The sequence below is a fragment of the Mytilus galloprovincialis genome, chromosome 7 (assembly GCF_965363235.1).
Source record: "Mytilus galloprovincialis chromosome 7, xbMytGall1.hap1.1, whole genome shotgun sequence".
NCBI lineage: Eukaryota > Metazoa > Mollusca > Bivalvia > Mytilida > Mytilidae > Mytilus > Mytilus galloprovincialis.
Genome location: NC_134844.1, coordinates 36,126,959 through 36,154,046, shown reverse-complemented (window position 1 = coordinate 36,154,046; position 27,088 = coordinate 36,126,959). Strand labels below are relative to the sequence as shown.

The window sequence follows — 27,088 nt, the reverse complement described above, 5'->3', positions numbered from 1 at the left end:
GAAGCCTCTATACAGAAGGGTGGCCGTGTGTTGGTGGAGATCGTATATTTCGATGGCAGACACAAGTGGGTAATAAATGGGAAGATGTACCATATGTTTTATTAGATGAGCCACATCAAGATATTCTTGTATTTACCATCATCCGTAAAGATGGAGAAGGAAAAATAACGAAACACCATAGAAACGTACTTCTTCCAGTTGACTTCATCAGAGACCAGGAACCAGTAAATTTACAACGTATCAAACAGAGACCACGCTCACGTGCTAATAAGCACCATAGCATACCAGTGTTTCATGCAACCAAGGATGATTCAGCTGATGACACAGTAACAACTATTTCAGGATCATCTCTTGCAGAAGACTTCGATGCCAACACTAATAACATTTTTTTATTGATCTTTTTGGTGTTCTACAGTGCATACATACATTTTTACAAGACATAAGTGAATGACAGGACATATATGGCATTGTTATACTATTGATATGCAAATAAGGCATAGTAAAAATTTACAAGTTAGTGGTTTGAATACTCAGTATATGATACATCTTAAGAATACTTTGGAATACACTATAATATAACAATATTAAAAAAAAAAATTAATTAAATAGATCCATAAATTCTAGCCCCCCTCCCATCTGTTGACAAAAGACTCGTGTTTGTCTTTAGAAATAAATAAATATTCTAATATCTCCATACGTCTTTTCAAAAATTTACGAAAAGCTTGCACATATATGAACAGTCTGTATAATTGTGTGTTCTTTACATAATTAATGTAATACTTTGCCTGTAGAATGCAATAATTTAAAACTAAGTTATCAGAATTCAATACACAAAAAATGACACTGTCTTTATTCAAAAATAGTTTTACTCAAAAAACTAGATACCACCAATTAAAAAAATCTCTCCAAAATTGATTTATTTCTGTACATTCCAAAAATGTATGGTCTATAGTTTCTATTTCTTTACAACTGGCACATTCATTAGTTAAGGAAAGTTTATATTTTTCAAGAAGATTAGTATGTGAAACTATTCTGTGTAATAGTTTATATTGGAAAGCTTGTAGTTTTCTTTCTATAGTACATTTGAAAGCAAGTGAATAAATATTTTTCCATTGTTCGTCACTTATTTCTATATTAAATTTTTTTCCCATCTTTGTTGTGAAATAGGAGAAAGACTTCCCCGATCGATAAAAAAGAATATACATCTTTAGCAAATAATTTACTTATAGGCATTTTTGTTATTCTCATGCTCAAAAACGAATCCAAATGAGTTGCTGTTAGGTGACATGTGTTGTTGTAATAACAAATCTTTCCAGTCACGTAGTATAGGAAGCTTAATAGATACAATGTCTACAAATGTAACATTCAGGTTATATTCTTTGCTAAAAGCGTCCTGAGACAAAAATTCGCCTTTATCATCTACAATATCATTGATGAACCTTATGCCTTTCATGTACCAAGAGCTGCAAAAGATACTCTTCTGATCAATTTTGATAAACGGATTGAACCAAATAAATTCTTTTCTAAAATGAAATGTATTTAACGGGAGGAAAATACCCTTGAACATTTCCAAGCAGATACCACTTCTATATAAAAAAGAGGTTAATTTAAAAACTCAAATTCACATCTGCTCATAAATAAATCCTCTAAATCAAAAAGGGAGGAAAATGCTTGGGAAACATGTTTCCATTTGGAGTCATGTTCTGACAGAACTCTTTTTACCCACATAATACGAAAAGACAACAGCTGTACTTCAAAATCTGGGCCTTTCTGTACCCCCTCGCTAGAAAACTTTTGAATAACTTCCGATTTAACTTTCGATGTACTACCATTTCTTAAAAAAGCTATCAATATCACGTTGTATTTTAATTACATAAGATTTTGTTGCATGTTCAGATAAAATGACATAAATGAGCTTCGATATTGCAAGTTATTTAAGAATTACAATGTTACTGATCAAGGAAAGGTTTCTGATCCTCCACAGTTTAATTATCGATTCCATTTTTTCTATGCTTGTATCTAAATTAGAACCAACCATTTCTTCAGAAGCATTTAATTTCAAACCTACGGTTTTAAAACCATCCGTCCATTTAGTAAGAAGGGAACCTTCTTTGTTAAACTTATTTCTTCCAATCCATGTTGCTTCGGATTTAGAAAAAAATGACTTTTGATCCTTAACACTTCTCAAAATCGTTAAAGGAATCTAATAAAATTTGCGCAGAAAATACATCTTAAAATAAAAACCAAGTGGTATCAAGGGGATGCCAGTTCGACAAGAGTGTTCTATCTTTATCTTTCTTAGGAATAAGAGTAAGAATACCCCGTCTTTGATCTATTTAGAGGGTTCCGGTTTCAACGGAATATTCATAGCTTTCTTAAACATGTTTTGTATATCAATCCAGAAAAATTTGTAACACTCAGCAGTAAGCCCGTCTGTACCAGGGATTTTTATTATTTTTAAATGTTTTTAAAACTTTAACGCAATAAAATTCTGAAATATCTGCATCGCATAAATCCTTTTCCAGATCTGTAACACGGTGTAGAATGGTAACGGATTTGTCAGGTTTTTTCGACTTATTTTCGTCTATTTGGCTAATTTTGTGTCATACTGTCTGAAAACAGATAAAATTTAAGTTAAAAAAAAATAGAATCACCTGAATATTTATCAGGGTCTTCTTTTGATGAGTACAAATTTTCATAGACTGATAACATTGATGAGGTTACAGGTCTTTCTGGGGACGCCAGAATGAAGAGACTGAACCTACTGGAAGCGCTTCCAAGTATGCTGAGAGTATTTCATCAGAAGATACTACGATTAAGGATGATGATGTACCTCAGGATGCTGACAAATTGCCACTGGAAGAACTCAGACATTCCAAAAGGGAATGAAGACCACCTGCATGGTTTCGGTCCAAAGAAATGACGGTACATCATTTTACAGCTGGAGGGAGGGGGTGGGGAGTGTGTGGTAAAGTGGTATTTTAGGATTTGATAATTTTTATATTTTTAATCCAACTTTATTTCAGAAGATATTATAATTTATACTGTAGTATAATGTTGTTGCATGGTTAAACTGTACGGAGCTTAAATTTCAGGCTCGCTCAGGTATGACTTTTATCAGGTGTTTCAATTGGGTTTTATTGGTATCGTTTAGTTGTCAATTCTTTGGCGGGAAGTTTATATTTCTATATGGTCACTTTGTGTGATGGAAACCATTTTCTATGCTCAGTAAAATCTGATAAGATTCTGTTTGGAGTTTGGTTTTTATATTTCTAAGGTCAGTTATTCATCTTATGCTAATAAAATAATTATCTAAACTTATAATTATATGTACATGTATGCTTGATTTATGAATGTTATGAATAAATGTATGTTTGTGCCTGATGTTCATATGATGAAATCATAATCTTTCAGTCAGTTTAATTGAAGTCTGGAGCTGGCATGTCAGTTAACTGCTAGTGGTATGTTGTTATTTATGTATTATTGTCATTTTGTTTATTTTCTTTGGTTACATCTTCTGACATCAGACTCGGACTTCTCTTGAACTGAATTTTAATGTGCGTATTGTTATGCGTTTACTTTGCTACATTGGCTAGAGGTATAGGAGGGTTGAGATCTCACAAACATGTTTAACCCCGCCGCATTTTTGCGCCTGTCCCAAGTCAGGAGCCTCTGGCCTTTGTTAGTCTTGTATTATTTTAATTTTAGTTTCTTGTGTACAATTTGGAAATTAGTATGGCGTTCATTATCACTGAACTAGTATATATTTGTTTAGGGGCCAGTTGAAGGACGTCTCCGGGTGCGGGAATTTCTCGCTTCATTGAAGACCTGTTGGTGACCTTCTGTTGTTGTTTTTTTCTATGGTCGGGCTGTTGTCTCTTTGGCACATTCCCCATTTTAATTCTCAATTTTATTGATTATTGTGTAGAAGTGATATGTTAGTGTTATCATAGAAAACTTAAAAGAACTTTAAAATCTCTTTAATAATTGTGATCTTATGCATATGGTTAAACACCGTAAATTATATAAAACATCTAAATTTCAGTAAATTGGATTAAACTATTGAATCTTATAGAATGAATGTTTCATAATAATGTCAGATATTAAATAAAGTCATAAACTGATACATATATTAACTATCTCATTTTGATATTCAGATTAGGTTAGTTATGAATTTAATATTTGTTCTGCAGGTATCTACCATATTGATGGTGCACCATGTTGTCATCAACCTGATTCTCATTTGAATATTATACCGAACTCCGAGGAAATTTCAATCGGAAAGTCCCTAATCACATTGCAAATTCAAATGGCAAAACACATCAAACGAATGGACAACAACTGTCATATTCCTGACTCGGTACAGACATTTTCAAATGTAGAAAATGGTGTATTGAACCTGGTTTTACAGCGCAAAACCTCTCACTTATACGACAGTCTCATCATATTAAAGTTTTCACAAATACCTGTGAGTTAGGTTGTGTTATATTGAAGCTAAGTGCGTGTTGCTTATTGAATTGTCTGCTTTAGAAAGTGCTTTCTGCTTTGTTCATACGTATGTTCTAGCTTTGTTTGTGTATGTTACATTTAAATACGCTTATTCAAAATTCGTTCATTACATTACTGTTATAATATGTTACTAATGCACCGGCATATGCATTATGATTAGATTTGGTATTTAGATGTATTCATGAGACAAAACAATTAAAGATCACCATTTCCGATTTAATGAAATTATATAGTATTCTTTTATTATTTAAATGGTTGGAAAAGTAAATAGTTACCTTGTTCATACATTGTTAACATAATGTTTTAAAGCTTTTTTACGGTTACTTAATTTTATTGCATCCATTAATATAATGTATTGTTATTGGAGGGTATTCATTTTGGATTACGATATATAACTTCGAAATAAAGAATCTGTAACCCTTAGATTGTTTCTTGTGTATTTACTGCCCGAAACAAAACTACAAATGTGAAATCAACGTAACACATACATATTACATTGCTTTGGTATAGCTATGTTTCTTTAAACCTCTGCTTTGACAAAAGGATTAAAGCGTACGTTTTATTGTCAGGAACATATGGTAAATTTTGAATTTTTTTCTGTAAATAATAATGCACAAGTTATGAAAATAATCACGTGAGAAATTAGTACAAGATAGCTATATCCAAAAGTCAGAAAACATTACAAGCTAACATCTACCTGAAGTTTGTAACATTTCGGTGTTATCAATCATGTGGTCATTTTTTTTAAATTTCCTGTTTACAAAACTTTGAATTTTTCGAAAAACTAAGGATTTTCTTAATCCAGGCATAGATTACCTTAGCCATATTTGGCACAACTTTTTGGAATTTTGGATCCTCAATGCTCTTCAACTTTGTTCTTGTTTGGCTTTATAAATATTTCGATTTGAGCGTCACTGATGAGTCTTATGTAGACGAAACGCGCGTCTGGCGTACTAAATTATAATCCTGGTACTTTTGATAACTATTTAAACCACTGGGTCGATGCCACTGCTGGTGGACGTTTCGTCCCCGAGGGTATCACCAGTCCAGTAGTCAACATTTCGGTGTTGACATGAATATCAATCATGTGGACATTTTTATAAATTTCCTGTTTACAAAACTTTGAATTTTTCGAAAAACTAAGGATTTTTTACTCCAGGCATAGATTACCTTAGCCATATTTGGCACAACTTTTTGGAATTTTGGATCCTCAATGCTCTTCAATTTTGTACTTGTTTGGCTTTATAAATATTTCGATTTGAGCGTCACTGATGAGTCTTATGTAGACGAAACGCGCATCTGGCGTACTAAATTATAATCCTGGTACTTTTGATAACTATTGTATATGTAATCATGACAATTTTTTAACATGCATAATTAAGAAATTTGAAATCAAAATATTTATTTTTTATTTTAGTTACAATTCTTTAACAGTATCACAGGATTTCCCACAAATGCACAATTGGCTATTGAAAGTCACTGAAGTGCACATACTATAATTAAATGTAAAAGTAAAATGTCTATAGATATGTCAACTCTTCATCTGAAATAAACAAAATACAGCTATGAAATTTAATACAATTTCCATTATTGAAGCAAAATAGATAAGACATCTTCTATATTTAATTCGTATTTATACATTCTATAGCTGACCATAGTTGAACATGTATATTTTTGTATCTGCTTTTTCACGCGTCCTAAAGTCACGACCGACTTAATAAAGTTTAATTTCGAAACAAATGTGCGTAAGCACTGATATTGTTATCAAAAGTGTTGAAGTATATTATAGCTGTCAAAGTTGAATTCATGTATTATTTACAAATATATCAGTGGAGTCAGTGCTTATCATCCACCATGTTACTTGTAAGCAAGTAAGTAAGTAAAATTAATTATTTATTATAGTGACATATGTAAATTAGTTACAGATTATAACCATATAATATATGATAAATATTAATACACCCGGCTCAATGGACCTATAAGTCACCTCAAATGAAATAAAATAATTATAAAACAATTATACAATTATATGTATGTCTAGACTGACAGGTTGAAAATGCTACATTTTGTAAATAAAAGTACAGTTTATAAATATATAGCTGTAAAAACATTCAGATTAAGTTGACCTCTATAAGGTCAAGTTGACCTGAAGAGATTTTGGTTGGTCTGCTTATGCCCTTTTTGATATTGATTTTTATGTAATGTTCTTAAATTTTAATTGCTGATTTACTTCAGAATTCAATGTTCAAATACTCCAGATTTTCAATTTCAAAACTCCAGTACGGTAATTTTAATATGGTTGTAGGTTGTAAGACATCGGTTTGCGTTAAGGAAATAATGCATATACTGCCTCAACATTTCAATTTATATACACTTATTGAATAAGTGACTTGCGCACTGGAAGTGATCCACAAATAGTCGTTCCAAAATTGAAAAACAAACAGATTACAAAGGAATTATACAGAAATTATCTATATCTTTGTAATGAGAATATGATATAGAATTACGGAAAATAAAGAGGTACATGTTTATTATTTGATTCAAGCACGTATGATCACCAACACTTGGACAACGTATTATACATATTACTGAATACTGATAAATACAATACCTGGAAAACTTGACAAACTATCAACATCGGAGATCGCATTATATTTTACTGTCAAACTCAGATCAGTTAATCGCATTTCTTCGTTAATCCTATTATTTGGAATCACATGGTTTCTGTGAAAAGAAAAAAAAGTAGATGAAAATATATTTTATTGAACACATATAATTATAAATTTGTTGCTTTATGTTATGGTATAGCAGGGCTTTTAATTAAAATTCTCTCTTATTGATTATGTCCTATTTATCAATTAATTCATTTGCAACTTTTAACTGTTAAAATGTGTTCACCACATGTATGTATCAAAAATGCATTGTATTTATATATTTTATGTACACTATATCAGTTTTAAAGAAAAGTATGCGATGAAAGTGACTTTTTTTAAGAATTTTTTTTATTTACATAGCAATGACACAATTAAGTTAAACCACCTCGGTATTCTCACGATATCTGCTCACTACAGGTGCGGAACACGTGACAGGTCTTCCTGCGGACTATTACATTGTGGACAAGAGCTGAAAGTCCGGTCAAGTGTGTTTTTTTTTCTGTTTAAAGCTAGGGTCACAACCAATCATAGTCACTAAAACGTTCTCGTCCTAAATATGTATTTGATTTGACACTGGACGTTGAATAGTTATTCTTAAATCTTAAAATTTACGACTGTGTAAGAACTTTCCATGTTTTTGTACGGATATTTTTTTGATGTCTCATGCCATACCTGCCGTTAGTATTCCCAATACATTTTTGAATTTTATTGCACTCTGGTGGACCAAGGTAAACACCTCCGAATTCCTCTTGTTCGTCGTAAGATGATTGTCTCATATTTGTCATACGGATATTCTGACCTTTTCTGTCAAATATACATGATTGCCATGATTTATATCAAATAATCTACGACACTTCTCAAAGAAAAATAGAATCTCACACATGTAAAAAAATAATTATTTAGATAATGTCAAATGAACGGATTACAATTAACATAAAATGTAACAGGTATAGTAAATAATTTGAAAACAAAAAGGGGTAAATTTTGCAATTATTAGGCATAACATGCTTTATTTTTTGAAAAGACAGGCGCCAAAGGATAGATATTCAAACAAACTAAATTAAACGATGCCATTGCAAAAAACGACAAAATGACAAATGACAACAAAATGCAATTTACTAAAAACAATATAAAAAAAACGAAGCAATATGAACGTTTCAGAACTCAGACTACAAACAGAAGTTGATCTCTAGTGCTCCGGTAGGTAAATAGATCCTGCTCTACATTATGCAATAACTGTTGTGCAACTAATTTATGTACACACTTGGTGATCAAAATATAAGTATACACTTATTGATCAAACCTTATTTGGTAGACCAAAAAAAGAATCGCAATAGTTGTTACTACAACTGGAATAAAGTATATTACCCTTCGTTATTATTATTCATTTAATAAGTACTGTAAACCGGGAAATTTTCGCGCAGTCTTTATTTCGCGATTTACTAACACATTCCAAATTCGCGCTGTTTTGAATTCGCGATTTCACAGTGGCCTGTATAAATAATTTCGTAAAGGATTTCAAAAGTGACAAGCTTTGCATGTATCTTAAATCAAGTGATAAAATCAATCAGAAATATTTTGCTTTCGGTTCATTAATGTAAAAGTAGATTAAAAGTTTGTCATGTTTCAATGCTTGTAAAAACACATACACAATAATAGAAAAGTAGATCTAATCATTTTGTGCTAATTAAGAATGAATTAAAATAAAAGGTGTCGATCTGACTAATCTGTGTAGTAGATTCAACGAGGTGATACTTTTCTTACTGGTGTCATTAACATAATTGTATTTACAAGTCACAATTTGTAAACGTAAATGTAATAAAAAGAATTTTCCTTGATATTTTCGCGGTCATTTTATTTTCGCGTTTCAATTCTTACCGCGAAAATAGCGAAAATAAAACGACCGCGAAAATTTCCCTGTTTACAGTAGTCATATTGATCTCGGAGTAAGGAGATGAGTTACAGGAGGACATGCAAGACATGCATCTCATATGAATCACGTCCCATTTCCAACCACGTTTATCAGTGTGAGAGCTGAGATGTTAAACTAGAACATGTAGAAGCTCTAAAGAGCCTGTGTCGCTCACCTTAGTCTATGTGAATATTAAACAAAGGAAGCAGATGGATTCGTGACAAAATTGTGTTTTGGTAATGGTGATGTGTTTGTACATCTTACTTTACTGAACATTCTTGCTGCTTACAATTATCTCTATCTATAATGAACTTGGCCCAGTAGTTTCAGTGGAAAATTTTAGTTAAAATTTACAACTTTAATGAAAATTGTTAAAAATTGACTATAAAGGACAATAACTCCTTAGGGGTCAATTGACCATTTCCGTCATGTTGACTTATTTGTAAATCTTACTTTGCTTAACATTATTGATGTTTACAGTTTATCTCTATCTATAATAATATTCAAGATAATAACCAAAAACAGCAAAATTTCCTTATAATTACTAATTCAGGGGCAGCAACCCAACAACGGGTTGTCAGATTCATCTGAAAATTTGTCAGATTTGCTCTAAAGGCTGCGGTTTCAGAGTTATAAGCCAAAATCTACATTTCACCCCTATGTTCTATTTTTAGCCATGACGGCATTCTTGGTTGGTTGTCCGGGTCACCGGACACAATTTTCAAACTAGAAACCCCAATGATGATTGTGGCCAAGTTTGGCCTAATTTGGCCCAGTAGTTTTAGAGGAAAAGATTTTTGCAAAAGATAACTAAGATTTACGAAAAATGGTTAAAAATTGACTATAAAGGGCAATAACTCCTAAAGGGATCAACAGACCATTTTTGTCCTGTTGAATTATTTGTAGATCTTTCTTTACTGAACATTTTTGCTGTTTACAATTTATCTCTATCTATGATAATATTCAAGATAATAACCAAAAACAGCAAAATTTCCTTAAAATTACCAATTCAGGGACAGCAATTTATCAACGGGTTGTCTGATTCATCTCAAATTTTAGGGCAGATAGATCTTGACCTGATAAACAATTTTATCCCTTGTCAGATTTGCTCTTAATGGTTTGGTTTTTGAGTTATAAGCCAAAAACTGCATTTTACCCCTATGTTCTATTTTTAGCCATGGTGGCCATCTTGGTTGGTTGGCCGCACATTTTTTAAACTAGATACCCCAATGATGATTGTGGCCAAGTTTAGTTTAATTTGGCCCAGTAGTTTCAGAGGAGAAGATTTTTGTAAAAGTTAACGACGACGGACGACGACAACGACGACGGACGACGGACGCCAAGTGATGAGAAAAGCTCACTTGGCCCTCAGGGCCAGGTGAGCTAAAAACGAAATCATTGTGCCGTAACGTAAAATGAAATGGCAACACATGATTTCCAGACTAATACAGGAACGAGATGAACTCTGCATAACATAAGGCTAAGCACAATGAAACCAGAAACCATCAGAATAAATCTCATGACTTTTTATAGCTTGCTACGTGGTGAGGTTTTGTTAATTGTTGAAGGTTTCACGGACACCTATAGTTGCTAACATCTTCAAGGATAGTTGTCCAAAAGCTAGGCAAATTATAACATATCTCTTTTTTACAATGATGATTATTTAGAAGGACGATACTAGTCTAATTCATCAAGTTTGCACACAATTCAATTCTACTCTTTAATTCAATTACAATTCCTGATAGAGGTTAACATTTAATACATAATATCATTTCGGATGCATCATATGTATACAGTGTTGTTTTAAATTTCCTATGAACATGTATTTATAATTTCGATATATGGGTATTTAAAAAAAAATGTCAAATTTTTAATGTGCTAAATTTATTTCATTTTTTTAAACCCCTTGTCAACAGACAGTACTTATAGAACAACATATAAAAAGATGCAATTTTGATGATATCATACATATAACAATATACATTGGTGTATATATACGAATATATTGAAACATTTTTCGATAGGTGGTGCAATATTTTGTCTTTCCTGTTACCATTTTCAAATAAAATTTCGAGTTATTTAGAAAAGGTTTATATATAAAATTTTAAGCTTGTTTTTCGTAGACAATGCGATCGTTTTCAAAAGCGAAAACTTCAATACATATTTATTCTGTGAAATAAAAGATTATTTGCCAATTTTTTTATGTTGTATTGAAAAATGCCATTAAAAATTATTTTTCGAAGGTTATAACAATAACCACCAGTAATGCAAGTCACAGATAGCAATTCATAATGTTTTTCCTCTCTTTCAAATAACCCAAAATAAAATCTGTCGCATTTGGGTTTAGTTTTGTTTATTGGTACCAGGAACGTACGTTAATGATATATCACTATCATATTAAGTTCAACCCTGTAACCTTTTTGTCTATCATGTTACCGATAGCAGTGTTGCGTCTGCAAACGCCAAATTGTTAAGACGTTATAAAAGAGGGACGAAAGATACCAAAGGGACAGTCAAACTCATAAATCTAAAACAAACTGACAACGCCATGGCTAAAAATGAAAAAGACAAACAGAAAAACAGAAAAACAATAGTACACATAACCTTTAGGTGAGTTCAAACAACAATACATGTCATTATGTGTGCAACTATATGTTATTATAAACCCTTTAAAGAAGTTTTTCTCTACTATTGTCTATCCTGTTACTGATACCATAGCAGCCATAGTAACAGGATAGACATATTTCTTCAATTTTGTATGCTGTTGTGAAATAACTACTCCCTTAGATTAAGTGATAATGTTTTTCTGTTGTTAGTTTGGTTTCCAACATGTTATTGCACTTCTTACAATTATAACATTGGTGTAATTAATCAATATTTTGTTAACATCAAAGACATGACAAAAAAATACCCTCTATTTTTTTCACTAAATGGCTTGAAATTTCTTTTCTCTACAAAAGAAACGAGCTGTTGTAAATGTCTAGGTTACTTTGGGCTTTTGAAATGTACACTGACAGGTTCAATATTCAACGTGGGGGGGGGGGGGGGGGGGGCAATTTAGCGGCCGATTTAAGTAGCGGGAACAGGATGTACATGAATTTCATGTAGGCTAACTGAATTAGTTTGTAAAACAAAATGTTACATATAATAATACAAAAGCTCCAACTGTTTATTAGAGTTATTATTAACGTTTTAAAAAAGTCCCTTTTGCAAATATCTAAGCGATCAGAATAGTTATCAAAGGTACCAGGATTATAATTTTGTACGCCAGACGCGCGTTTCGTCTACATAAGGCTCATCAGTGAAGCTCATATCCAAATATTTATAAAGCCAAACAAGTACAAAGTTGAAGAGCATTGAGGATCCAAAATTCCAAAATGTGGTGCCAAATACGGCTAAGGTAATCTATGCCTGGGATAAGAAAATACTTATTAGGAAAAAAATGATTTTAAATGTGTTACTCTGACACTGTACGCCGCACATAAAATACGCAAACATCGGACTTACATATATTGTAATCTTATTAGAATATATTATGTTTTGACTCATAAATCCCACAAACTTTCTGTTAAACTCTTACAATTGTATTATCCATTAGACATTTTAAAAAAATCATTGGTGTACTAAAAATTCGACATTTGTTTTCAATGACCCATACCTTAAATCTGTAAGTTCTATGCTGTCCGTATTTGTTGTTTCGGAACTTGTAACAGACTTAGTTGACATTAGCAACAGTCGTTTCCTTACTTGAGATGTATCAACTGACCACGTGTTAGTGTATTCTGAACACATTGACAAATCTTCTCCCTCCATTGTTGAAGAGACTAAAAAGTAAAATATTCTTTCACAGAGCTTGATTGACACTGGTTTTAAATCTGACTTTACAAAAGTATTCAGCGACTTGAAAAGATGTAACAAACCTAGTGATTCAGTGGTTGTCGTTTGATGATATTTATCATATTCGTTCATTGTTCTTTTTCCCACCAATCATGCGGTTCTCTCGTTTGAATTGTTTTCCGTTTGTCATTTCGGCGTCTTTTGTTTCTGATTTCGCGGTATGGGATCTGCTCATTTATGAAGCCTGCATACGGTGACCTACATTTGTTAACTTCTCTATCATTTGAACTTTGGTGGATAATTGTCTCATTGTCAGTTGAACCATCTCTCATAATTACCTTCCATCATTACCGAACTGAACAAAAAAATAACACGACGGGTGCCGTATACGGTGCGGAGATGCTTACCATTCCTGATTTCACTCCCGGTTTTTAGTGGAGTTCGTGTTGTTTCTTATTTATTATTTATAACTGTTGATGTAAATGTCCTTTGGTTTTTTTAGTCTTTGTTTACTCCTTGGTTTTGATTGTTATTGTCTTTCAAAGACATTATTCTTGTTGAATTTCTATATGATACTCTTCTGTTTAACAATATTATCTAAAACATAAATGTTTACCTCTAGAAACTTTAGTTGGTGAATCAGAAATTTTCAATCCAACAACTGTTTTTCGTGGTGTTTCACCCAGTGTATATTTTCCTTTGTAAACGAAGGAGTCGGGATCTTCTCCAAGTTGCTCAAGTAGATTTCTGATTTCTGCACGTTTCTATCAACAAATTGAAATAAAGTTCATAAAGTTGGTTGTGCTTATTCGCATTTCAGAATTAACTTAGAAATTATTACTACCAGCAATATGACAAAAATATACCTTTCTGCTTAACGTGCAGTTGCAAACATTCATATGTATTCAGAACAAGAATATTAAAGAAAGGCCAGTCTACAAGCAGCGGACTGGACCCATAAATAGTAAATTAAATGTACACCAGTTTGCCCCAAAAAGTCGAAAAACGCTACGAACACACGAAATCTAAAATGTGATATTTTAATTTATAAATTTAGTGCCTCCGAAGAGACTTTCTAGATTTACCTTCCTGAAAAAAGAATTGAAAAATTTAACGCCACGGATGTATAAATGCTTGAGAGTTGTCTCATTGGCACACATACCACATCTTCCTATATCTATTGAAAAGGACTTACATGATCAAAACGAAACTAAAAAAAAGGCCAAATAGTTATCAAAGGTACCAGGCTTAGAATTTGTTTCGACAGATGCGTGTTTCGTCTTCATAAGACTCATCAGTGACGCTCAGATAAAATAGAATTAGAAAGCCAACCAAAAAATGAAGTTGAAGAGCCTTGAAGACCCAAAATTCCAAAAAAAGTTGTGCTTAGGTAAAATATGCCTGTGATAAGAAAATCCCAAGAATTTCGAATAATTTACACTTTAAATTTGCAAACAGTAAATTTATAAATGACCATATAACTGATATCCATGTCAACATCGAAGTGCTGACTATTGGACTAGTGATACACTCGATAACGTAACGTCCACCAGCAGTGGCATAGACACAGTGGTGTAAATTGTTTTTAAAATAATTCGTTACGCCAGACGCGCGTGTTTTCACACAAGACTCATTAGTGATCGAAAATGATCCAAAGTCAATTTCCTTGATTGAGTATCATCTTTTGGCTTAGTTTTCTAGCGGGACTACTTACAATCTTAAAGCCGCGAATACAAAAAAAAACCACATATATTAAATGGATTTATAAACAGTTTTAATACAAAACAAAAGGGACACAGATATACTAAACATTCGTGTTTTTTTTTGTACTAAGTGTGTTTGAACTAGAAGGAAAACGAGAGATGTTTAAATCGCAAAATTGTTTTAGCAACACATTTTACATTAATTTTTAAAATAGTATATGTGTATGGGCTATTCGTTTGCAATCCTATTGGATGGAATTGTACCTCTTAAATAGTAGACACGTGTTTAATTAAAGTGGTTTTTTTTTCTCGCACAGTTAAAAATCAAACTCCAAAAAAAAAACGTCCATCTAATAAAAAATCTCATAACACTTTCTTTTGCCTAGATAGTAATTTTCCGTTAAATTATCAAGAATCATCTATTTATAATACAGCTAAGATTTATACAAGGAAACGGGCATTAAAGTATTCTAATATGAACATGTGTTTTCTTTCTATTATTTTAATTGTTCAGTTTCCACTGAGAAAATTTCTATCAAAACTTATGACAAAAGAGGCAATTGCTAGTTCAACATTATTACTTTCCTTTCTTCGACGGTGATCTTCATTGGCCATGTTCTCGTTTACAGGTGTCTGTAGTGACGTTTCAAATTACAATAAACAGTATCTTTGTATAGCTGAAAACTATTAAGTCATTTATTTTGTTACTCCTAGGGCATATCAAAGCCTTCTAAATTATAATTTGCTGAGGACCAAACAGTTAACTGTTACATAGTTATAAAAACGACGATATTCACATGGACTTACGTGTACATTTGTATCATTAGCAATGATAGCACATCTCCATATTTGTATATATTATACCTGTTTAATAATTTCTTTGTAGTGTTTGTTTAGTTCTTCGACATCTTTAATATCTTTTCTAAACAATGGACCATTTTCTTCTTTTTTCTTTCCATTCCTTTTAAGCGTAGCTCGTATTCTTCTGTCGTCGCCTCTGGGATCAATTTTTAATTCAACTATCTACAAATTAATACACGAATTATGTTTATGAGCGCCATATGACATTCAGTTCTATTGTCACGTCCAGTTTGTAGAAATCTCCAGCAGTTATAATATTATAATTTAATTATATTACATTACATTCTTTCTCTACTGTCGTCAAACTCCTTTTATTCGTACCTGTTAACAATATTTCAAGCTCTAAATTGTCTATTTGCCTTTTTGTGTTTCTTGTTACACAATTTTTGTGTTTATAGCAATTAAGATTATTACCCAATGTTGACTGTTGTATCCATATTCTGACATTTTTACTTCTTATATCTGTTTGTTTTATTCACACATCATTGTCAATATAATGCAATTGTATGCGACTGTCATACAAGTGAGAAGTTAAGCTAGCTTTCAAGTCAGGTTTAATACCTCATTTTCTACATACGAAATTACACGTACAAAGTCAGGCAAAATTTGTGAGAAAATACAAAGAATTTGTCATCATGTTTAGATTTGCAGTTTGCAAAATGAGATAAAAAAAACCTTTTTTAATCTTAACATATAAGTAGTTCTTATTTTTACAAAATTTAATTTAACCTTCGACTATACCTTTGGTACAAAAACAAGACACAAAGTTATGGTTGTACAGAATATGATCAGCAGACTTATGATGATAAATTCTGGATTAGGTTTGTCATTTATCACAAACGAAATAGCTGCTCCTGACAAACACATCATGACAACATTGTAGACACTCATTCCAATGTATTTCGAATCATTTAGTGCTGATATAGTAACATGTCTTGTATCCCATGCGAGAAAACAACCAAATACCTGGAAATTTAAGCAAACATAAAACTGAACGATACAAGTTTGATATTTTATAAGAATGTTTCATATTCTCTTTTTATTGATAACAACAATCCGGTTTCGCTTATTACATATCCAGATGTCTGAGTTCAGTTCTTCCACAACATTTAAAGACTATGATAATTTATTGTTGTATAATAATGCTGATTTTTAAAGGCCGTATTGTGACTTATTGATGTTCGTTTTCGAGATAGCTTATATGTTTATGTTTCATAGACTGAAGTGGTATTTACATTTGTACATCTTTGTTTATAGATAATATCATAAGCTTAGTATTTAAATATGTTTTTAATGCTACAATAAAAAGGTAAAACTGAATCAACTCTTCTACATGTGTAGTAATAATATCAACTGAACTAATTTTACTGGACAAGTTATGCATTTAGACCCATCAATGTCTCTTCAGTGAACATTCAAATCCTAAATATTTAGCTCTCTAGCATTTATGAAACGACGGTTGTTGTCAGAATATGCAGTTTTTGACATCATCATTGGTTAATAAAGTTTAAGTAAAAAAACAAAAAACAAAAAAAAACCAGTACCTATATTCTGTGTATGCAGTGTAGACACTGTCCCTCGGAATACTTTAATACATAGTGTTTGGTATATGGAGAAAAAACAAGTGTTCGTAGATCACATTTCTCTCTATTCAAAATGGTATATGCACAATGTATCTTTTTATACAGAGAAAACAATCGTTAGAGTAAAAGTTTTCAATCAAAATTAAGAGACGCACTAAGTCATTACATCGAAATATCCTTTCATTATATTTCTAACTTATTCATTGATATACTATAGTCAAATAGTTATATAATTAAAACTGTAAAATAATAATCAATCTTACATGTAAAATATAGTAGCCTTCAATACTCACCAACAAAAGTCCTTTGTAGGCATATATGATTCCCATCCATATTGGTATATAACTGCTAGTGCAGTATTCCATTATTGGTATAACCTCATAATCACCCATGATCTAATTGGTAAAACAATATCGCTCAAGTGTTAGAGAAGTAAACTTATCATAGAACCTAATATTATATATCTTCAGAATAATGACTTTTGAAACAAACATTAGTTCATTCATACGGAACCTAATTTTTTGCGTCTTCCCTCTGCTGTATCGTACGTGGTAAAGAAAGAATGATGACGTCACAGTTATCAAGGTTAAAATAATTAACGTGACTCATAATACATAACAAGTTCCACCACGTGTGCAAAGCGGGACAACTCCCAAAACGTTAGCCCACTTTCCTCCGATAACCGGATTTATTCTTCATAGGAATAAATCTTAATATATGCGGTAATACAAAAGAAATCAAGTTTCAACATAACAGGAATTACACTGCACACTTACTTGAGAAATAGTTTTGTTTTCAAATACATGTATACTTTACTTCATTCATGGTATAAAATGAATGATTGTACCATACATTAATGTGAAAAGACATTTCAGTTATTGCCCAAACATTCGTTATAAAATGACCAACTTCAAATGTTACCGTACGTCAATATACTGAATGGGTCAAACGGTAGAAGACACATGCTTCAAAAGATAGAACTGTAAAGTCGAAACGAAACGAAACTCTATCTTACGAAAACAAAATCAAATTAATAAACTTAATACAAACGTCTAAAAAGAAGTAAACATTGCACATGTACCGACAATCTGGCGAATCATAGAATCAAAAAATGATATCAACTATAGTTTGGATAAGATTTAAAAATAGTGTCTAATATCTAAAAATCCACACAATTTTAAATTGGCATGTGCCATTCATCTGTACGACCTCATATCCAATGCAAGATTTCGATACTGTAGAAAATATGTACATGTATATGTGTTGAAAATAGTGTTGTAACCTCTCCATCAAAGTCGACCCTAGACGATTTCGGATAACGAAAATAATGTCATTTTGCTACTACGTTATAACAAGAGATCACCTCCAGCTTTTGGCAGGGATCATGTTGCTCCGTCTTTAGTTTTCTGTGTTGTGTTTTGTGTACTATAGTTTGTCAGTTTGTTTTTCATTTTTAGCCATGTCAGTGTCAGTTTATTTTCAACTTATACGTTTGAATGCCCGTCTGGTATATTTTGCCTTTTATTAACCACGAGCCCGACAAATGCAACAATATCCTTATAAAATTAACCAACTACTGTAAGCTTTTTAAACGAAATTAAACGAATTAACATCAAAATACACTGTGTGATAGTAGCTCTTTTATATAGTCTTACATATGAACTGAGATTCCTGGTATCTTTATACAACGGATCCATGATCTGCCACGTGGTCAGTATAATGGCATCTAGCAATACCAGTGTGAATACCATACAAAATAGTTTGTAATCATGAATAATCTGAAAGACAAAATTAAAGAATGTGGTAAGAGCTTATTTGAAAATATTAAACTGATTTCTGAATTCTTAAAAAAATAGTTACGATGTCGTTCCATATTCAAAGCGTTTTAAAAAATATTTTATTGGTAACTTTTAATAGTAAAACTGTCCACTCGTCTGTTAAACTATTTTCTTTTTCAAGTTCTCTTCCTTGCGTATCATGCTCACACAAATAGTTTAAGGTTTTGAAATTCGAATACAAAAGGTGCAAGTTGGCACAAAATAGGAAATGACTCCCGCACCCGTAGGCGTCCTTCAGCTGGCAACTTAAAAAATATGTATACTAGTACAGTGATAATGGACGTCATACTAAACTCCGAATTATACACAATAAACTAAAATTAAAAATCATACAAGACTAAACAAAGGCCAGAGGCTGCATGCTTTTCAATATCAGGGGTTCAAAATCATGTTTCATTTAAACATATAAAAACAGAGAGATGTGGTATGATTATCAATGAAACAACTGTCCATCAGAGTTCATATGGCGAAGATAAAGACAATTGAAATGTCACAGTACGGTCACCAAATCTGAGGAAACTCGATATCGTAAATTAAACAATTAAGCAATCCGACAAACAACACGTTTAAATTCAAACGAGATTATGGACGGCCTAACTCACACCAAATTTGTATGTTTTGATAAAAAAAAAATTGTCCAAACATCATAGTAGCAGATATATATGACAATCTTATTACAAGAAAAACAAAATGGAAATATCCTCTTACCTTTTTGTTTAATTTAATGTTGGTAAAAATTGCGTGAACACGCCATGTTTTGGTAAACATAGCCCCAAATGATAACGAAAAGCCAACTGCCAAGAACCATGAACGAATCTACAATGAAGAAATGTGTAATGATATCAAGGATATATCATTCGTGAAAATACATGGGACAAGTATTATACTGTTTATAGACTTTAAAATTCAAAACTGCAAGTGACTTTGAAAAAAAAAGTTTGAAAATGAGCTTGTCATTTTTAATAATACAAAAACAACTTCACAATGCAGATTTGTCTTTCTAGTGTATGTGAAGTAATTGATATAGTATAACTGTTTTATTTATTACAGACATATTGTCTAATCATTTCTTACTTTATACCAGTTCTAAACACTTGTTTCAAATTCTATTTCCGTTCAGAATTGTCTTTGCAATATTTGTCTTGACAAATATTGATTCCCCCAAAAGATGTCAGTATATGTTTAGTTTAGAATATCATTTGAAAAGTGTGATACTTTTTTGGTCAATTTAGTTAAGCCGATTTGAATTTGCTTACTACACATAATGAAGACGAGTGAATCCTTTTCATAGAACCTCCCTCTGATCCAAGAAGATAAACACTCGCATAAGACACCATGCATCCAATTATTATTATATTGTTCATATTTGGACTTGACATCTTAATGTACCTGTTAAATAAAAAGAATATCATAAGTTAACATTAAATCGAAGACTGTCATTATAGATTTAGATTAAATCGAAGACTGTCATTATAAGTTAAGATTAAATCGAAGACTATCATTATAGGTTAAGATTAAATCGACGAATGTCATTATAAGTTAACATTTAACCTAAGAATGTCATTATCAGTTAAGATTAAATCGCAAAATAAGAATTAAAAAAAATAATTAAAAAATTGTAAAAAAAAATAAGAAAATTAAATCGCCATCTAACTTCTAACGAATCTTACAACTTATATTTTCTTTGACTGAATCTTGCATACGAGGACTCACGTTACGTGACAACCATGCACTTGATCCGTGTTAAACAGACACTTCTGGGAGTTACGCCGTTTCCTTCAGAAACGGTAAACTTGTAATTTAGTCTCATAAGGAACATCAATATTATATAATAGTTGTTTTAAATTACTTATAATGTACATTGTATGTATAAATATATTTATCAAAATCACTTATACAAATTTATTTCACGTCTTAATGTACCTGTGGTGTCGGAATATAATGTTGATTACCAGAAACACGACTGCGATAATAATTCCAATGCTAGCTAAGACACTTATCCCAGAGTATATCACTGGTGACACTCTTAACATTTCTGTCCGTACTAGATTTCTGTCCATTGGGGGACCGTTTCCTGAAAATTAAATTTCTTAAAGTAATTAAATAATACACAGAATGTTTTTGTTTTGGAATCTTGCTTGTAGCTTTATTATGAATGTGTTTTGTTAAATTTTAATTCATTTAATAAAGAAAAGGAATGTGCTAAAATACAGTAGAATACTTTTTACTACATTCCTACAGCTTCTGTTGAAGATGCAAATATTGTAACTCAAATTCTGACTTTATATTTTCTTTCTATGAGAAGTTGTGAATCATTGATAAATTGTGATGTTTGCAATTATCTATAATAATAGTTACAACTCCTTATATATATGTTAAAAACGTGCTAATTTGAATAAAGCTTTGATTGATTCATTGAGTCTATATGCACGTTACTTAAAGTTCATGTATATGTAAATAAAGAGGTGGAATGAAACAAATAGTAAAAGAAATGTTCTACTAAAACGCCAGTGCAACAACCTGCATAAGGAAGTTGTTGCAATATTTATCATTTGCTCGGTAAATCTTTCCGTCTTCCAAAATTACGCAGCTTCCATATTTTTTCTCTTCAAATTATGCAAATACATTAGCAACACTATCGTGAATGAAAAACAAACGTTTGTATTGTTTTTAGAAAATATCATATGATTTTTTCAGTATCACATCTGTATCAACAAAAGACACCAATATTATCACAAGAGCTCTGCTTGAGAGATTACATTGCTTGAGGATTGATACGGTATGCAATTTTGAAAAAAGCCATATAATTTACACTTTGTTATAAACCTCACGTAAAAGTTTTTTTATTTGACATGACGGCAGATTAGGGGTTTGATAAAGCCCTTTTCTCTAATTCTATTGAAATCTATCCCTTTCCAAACCAATTGTATAAAAAAAAATTAATCAACGTGTAGTTGCCGGTGATCTCAGAAGATGATTGGCTGAGTCAAAGGGTCTTAACCTTTCTTAGCTCCTTGAACTGATCAAAATGTTCTAACAGGTGTTAATGAAATTGACAACTGCGTGGAAAGTAGAAGGTTTTGGTTTAGAAAAGAAGAACAATTTATCTTTTAATCATTAGAGAAACAGATTATTTTATACATAGTAACGCGTGGATTATCGGATTTATCCAATCTCGATAGTTAAATTATAAATTTTACTATCTCGATTGGATAAATCCGATAAACTACTTGTATCAATGTAATAAATTATAAATCTATATGTAACCGTGACTGATATTATCACGCATAGTTGATACTGCACGTACGAATGCCATTGGTCGTATTTCACATACAATTTATTGTAACGAATGTAACGGATTTCGTCCTCGTTGTTCAACAGTTTGTGTCCCCTCCCCCTTTTTAATAACAGTTGAATCTCCGTTAAACCGTATAAGATACTAATACATTTTTGAATATGTTTCTTTTTATTAGAATTTATTATCACATTGTGTTATGAACAGTAACTTGAGCAAAGATAAAAATAACGTCAAGTCCCACCTGAAACTGGGTCGCCTTTCTATTTATTTTTGTACAGTGTAAATACAGAATTTCCTTATACTGGACCTACCTTTATTTATTTGTTGATGATTGTATTATGTTGTTTTAATCTCTATATTATAGAGTTATTGCATGAATATTGGGGAATATTGTCCCGAGTAGAATTTTATATTGCACGAGCTTGCGAGTGCAATATATGTTCTACGAGGGACAATATTCCAATATATTCATGCAATAACCCTTTTATTGTATAGCAATATAATATTTGAGAGTAAAAATTGGATTAAACTAAGATTTTGTCGTTGATGACGTCATGAATTTTGAAAATTTATTGCACTAGTGCAATATTAGAATTTATTGCATGCTAACTTTTGGTTACGTTCTGTGGGAAATATTATATTGCTATGCAATAAATAATGATATTGAGTGAATTAGTTAACCTGGTCAAGTTTCTACAGACTCAGATTCTCTCATTTTCCTTGTAATGTCCGCCATGTTTACTGGAGTCGCTTTACCGTAAACCGTCAAAGTGCACTGTCGTGAACGGCAATATTACGTTTAAGGTGGTACCTAACACTTTAACTAAAATTAATTTGGCTCGTTTAATTTTCTTAAAATTTTGACAAAGTATTTACTTTGACCCTTTGACAAAAATATAAAAATTTCAAAAAATTTGAACCACCTGTTTTATCAGAAAAAATACACTGGTTATATAGCAGTTTGACAAACACTTATTTTGATCATTGAGAAGCTTAATATTCCCTTATGAACACAACGTCATAAAAACGTTCTGCTGATTTTACAGAGTTATCTCCCTGTAGTGTTAGGTACCACCTTAAATAGAGTCTTTTGAGTCGCTTTTGACGTCAATATGAAGTCTTATAAGTCATTTTGTTGTATATATATTGAACTACCATTGAGCGCGTTAGTCGTGATCGGACTACGGTGGCAAAAGGTTGCTTACAATCACAAGCCTAAATAATAATTCCTTTCTTCACTGTAACTTAGAATTTGAGTCTTGCACTTTTAAAAAGTTAGGAAATATTTTGTCAGAGTTTTACTTTATGTAAAACATACATTTACAATTTTATATTATAAGAGACTCAAAGATTAGAGATCATTAGACGTACACAAAATTATATACTGAAAAGTACAGAAAAGTCAGAAGCATAACATATTCCATATTTTATACAGAGACTCAACGACGCAGTCTCGAATCTTAAAGTCGCTATTCAAATAAGACGTCAATATAGTTTTTTCTTCAGAGAAAGTAACAGTTAAAGTTATTCTTGTATTATTTACTTGATATACCAATAGTATAGAAACTGTAATTATTAACGATTCTTTACATATATATTACGAAGTCGAATATTCACAAAAAGTACATTAAAACCCGGAGTCGCAACTTATACATTTGAGAAGTCGACATAACTTATATAATTAAAGAGATTTCTATACTATTTAAGAGTTATTTATTGTGTTGATCTGATGTAAAAAGAGATACAATATTGAAATTGTCTGTATAACATATCTATAACTGATCATAGTAACACTTCATTAAATCATTAACTTTAAACAAATTATTTATTTCTGTCTTCTGAAACAACGTATCTTTAAATATACCTATTGGATTACAGGGTTGAGTTAACCCAAGGGAGCAGTCATTTGAAACAGTATTTATTGCCGAGTATTAGTTTGTCTGGCGGATTGTCTAGTTTTGTCAGTGGGTCAGAGTTTCACTTCAGGGTAACGAAAACGTTATAGCAACACCCAGCGAAAACGTTACATTATCTTATTATTTACTACTAAGTATAAGATAATTGCAAATAACTTTATGGAATATTTCTGCATGACGTTCATTACAAATTCGAATTCGATATCATACATTTGTGAGTTACAATTGCAGATACCATTTGTATTACAAATACTAGTAACTTATATACAATTCATTACCTGTCCACTGTATTTTATCTGTTATTACAAGTTCATCAGTTGATCTGTCATATGTACCAATTTCTTTTAATTTCTTATCTAAAAAGACAAGTTTATGGATTTAAGAACTACCAACTGTATAAAACAAGTAAGAGGATGTGTGTTTTATAATGAATAATACAAGAAGCCGGGTCCATCTTAAAACGACAGCAGGGTAAAGTAAAATGTTTTTTAGGAGCATCATATATCATATGAAAACAAGGCTTGATTTGTCTTATCTCAATGTTGGTATATCTTAAACATCAAAGGATAATAACTATAAAGATGCTATTAAGAGGGGCGTAAAGGGGGTATCTGCATGGAAGAATGCGAAATAAAATTGACATTTTAAAATGAACGAACAATTACAAATTTCCTGCACGTTGATCTGTTTACCGATTTCACGAAACACGGTGAATAACGAACCTTTGTCACGATTGCAGGTGGAGAAAAAAAATGGCAAAAAAAAGTCGCACGAAAATAACCCTTTACCACCCTCTATTAAGGTTTAATATTTTTTCTTGTTCTAAAGAATGAAATGTCTTGTTAATACCATTCCTATTTTCTAGACGAAATGCCTCAGTTTTGTTACTGGCAATAAATACAAATGTAAACTTAAGTTTATGTGACAGGTCATAAAACTGCTCTATAGGATCTATAATCGCTCAATTTACCATCGTGTCAAAGTGGATACAATATCCATTCTAATGATTAGAGAATTCCTACGAGTCATTAGGTAACTGCTTAATGCATTTAGCATTATTGAACAATTTGATGTAATGTGCCTTCACGTCTGATTATATATTGATAACCTTGGCATAATCTAGTGGTTTTAGTAATTTTCTAGATTAAAAATATATACAACCCATTGCTTCCTAAATAAATACATTTAGTTAACAAATTGTATTGTTTATGTTTATATATACCGTTTGACCACATTTGCAGAATGTTTGTTAAGTTTTCTTTGGATAGTATATTGTACGGCGTGTAGAAATTTGATAGGAATTTGAACTGAGACAAGAGCACAAGATAAGAAGTTGAGAAATTCGATTTAGGTTTTTTGCTAACTATAACTGATATAGATTTCCAGGACGCTTACATGATAATGTAATATGAATATTAAACATGTCGAATGTCCAAACATCAGTTCTGAAGTCGGTTTGACTCGATGGTTGTAGAAACCTGCAATTGTTTCCTATCACTGATGACGAGTACACTATTACAATATCATCAAATGAGGGTACACATTGTGATGCAAGTATGCATTTTACCATTAGAAATTAAATAACGGGAAACGCGACGCACAACATACCCGCAAACAGGACAACTATTTGACGTGGGCCATCAAAGCACATTACAGCACATTGTGTATACCTTTGGCCAACAGTAATATTTCTTTTATCATTATTCGTTAATAAAAATCATTTACTCTGCAATTAGTTACTATGCAGTAGAGTTGACCCCGTTATATAAAAACAAATATGTAAACGCGAAAACTACGAAAAAAGTCAGATTTTAATTGACCTTGACACAGGCCTTATTGTAAATCGCTTAGGTTCATTTAATTTAAAAATCAATCTGCAGTACCACTGAAACTGCATTATATAAGTTGATCTGCACTGTGTTGTTGTGTTAGTACTACCAAACATTATGTTTTGTTCCATTGAAGAACATTTTAAAGCTGAATTATGTTGACAGTTATCAAGATAAATTAGTGGTGATGATATGTGTTTGGTTCATATATATACTTTGAAAAGTAAACCCTGTTTAGAATTTTAAGACGGACAACACTCTCTGTTCGAAGTGACTTTTTTTCAATACAACTTGGTTGCATTGATCTAGACTAACATTTCCGATGTGGTTCTCTCGGTTTTTCGTTTGTAACCCGAATTTGGTTTCTTTCAATTGATTTTTAACTTTTGAACCGCGGTATACTACTGTTGTCTCTATCCATACCTTGCAGCTGCTTGATTGATACCAAACCAATTCTGTCTGGTCCGTCGAAGTGTACCCGTCCCTAATAAATAATTATTAAAAATATATTTTATCCGACACAAGTATATGTTGGTTGAAAATATATACTAGCAAAATTTTTATGTTTTAAAATGTTATTTTTGGCATACCGGTACCCCGATTTAATTATTTTTTATGACATTATTTTAATTTTACCAAAAGATGTGAGTTGCAATGTTATAAGACATAATTTTAGTATTACAAATTTTGTTTGGACAAGTACGTTAGAGTAATATGTATATAAGTCAAACGTTTCTACAAAAAAGTATGATTTGATATAATAACTTACTGTAACTCCAATAAAGTCTGTTTCGTTTAACGCCAGTGCCATTGAATCACCCCTGAAAAAATGTTCTTCAACATTGGTAGGATATCTCCTGTTTCTAAGGATTGTATCTATGGCTTTAGCTATCACCCATATTCCATCAAATGCATAACCATGAAAAACACTAAACTCTCTGTCACGGACATCATTATAGTGTTTCTTGTATTCTTTAGGTGTCTAAAAATTAAATTAAAGCCTTATAACTTTTAAGCATCGGAAAAGCTTTACCCAAATCAGGAACGCTGAAAGCACAATTTTTCATCGATGAATGTGCCACTTGCATACTGATACAATTATCACCCTGGTTGATATTTAAAATTTATTTTCTATAAACTTTCTGTTA

The 27,088-nt window shown here is 31.6% G+C and overlaps 1 protein-coding gene across 1 annotated transcript in view; it reads right to left on the bottom strand.

Moving 5' to 3' along the window:
• Positions 1-5,989: 5,989 nt before the first annotated feature.
• Positions 5,990-27,088, bottom strand: part of LOC143084192 (gamma-aminobutyric acid type B receptor subunit 2-like) — a 34,159-nt gene continuing 13,060 nt past the window's right edge. The window contains exons 6-20 of the mRNA XM_076260603.1: positions 26,710-26,922; positions 26,364-26,424; positions 24,390-24,467; positions 20,821-20,971; positions 20,154-20,286; positions 19,606-19,713; positions 18,715-18,837; positions 17,353-17,454; positions 16,218-16,442; positions 15,480-15,638; positions 13,529-13,676; positions 12,734-12,899; positions 7,836-7,967; positions 7,121-7,233; positions 5,990-6,052 (exon numbers count right to left, since the gene is read on the bottom strand). Coding sequence (XP_076116718.1) covers positions 6,030-6,052; positions 7,121-7,233; positions 7,836-7,967; positions 12,734-12,899; positions 13,529-13,676; positions 15,480-15,638; positions 16,218-16,442; positions 17,353-17,454; positions 18,715-18,837; positions 19,606-19,713; positions 20,154-20,286; positions 20,821-20,971; positions 24,390-24,467; positions 26,364-26,424; positions 26,710-26,922 — 1,935 coding nt within the window. The 3' untranslated portion in view covers positions 5,990-6,029. The remainder of the gene's footprint in view (positions 6,053-7,120; positions 7,234-7,835; positions 7,968-12,733; positions 12,900-13,528; positions 13,677-15,479; positions 15,639-16,217; positions 16,443-17,352; positions 17,455-18,714; positions 18,838-19,605; positions 19,714-20,153; positions 20,287-20,820; positions 20,972-24,389; positions 24,468-26,363; positions 26,425-26,709; positions 26,923-27,088) is intronic.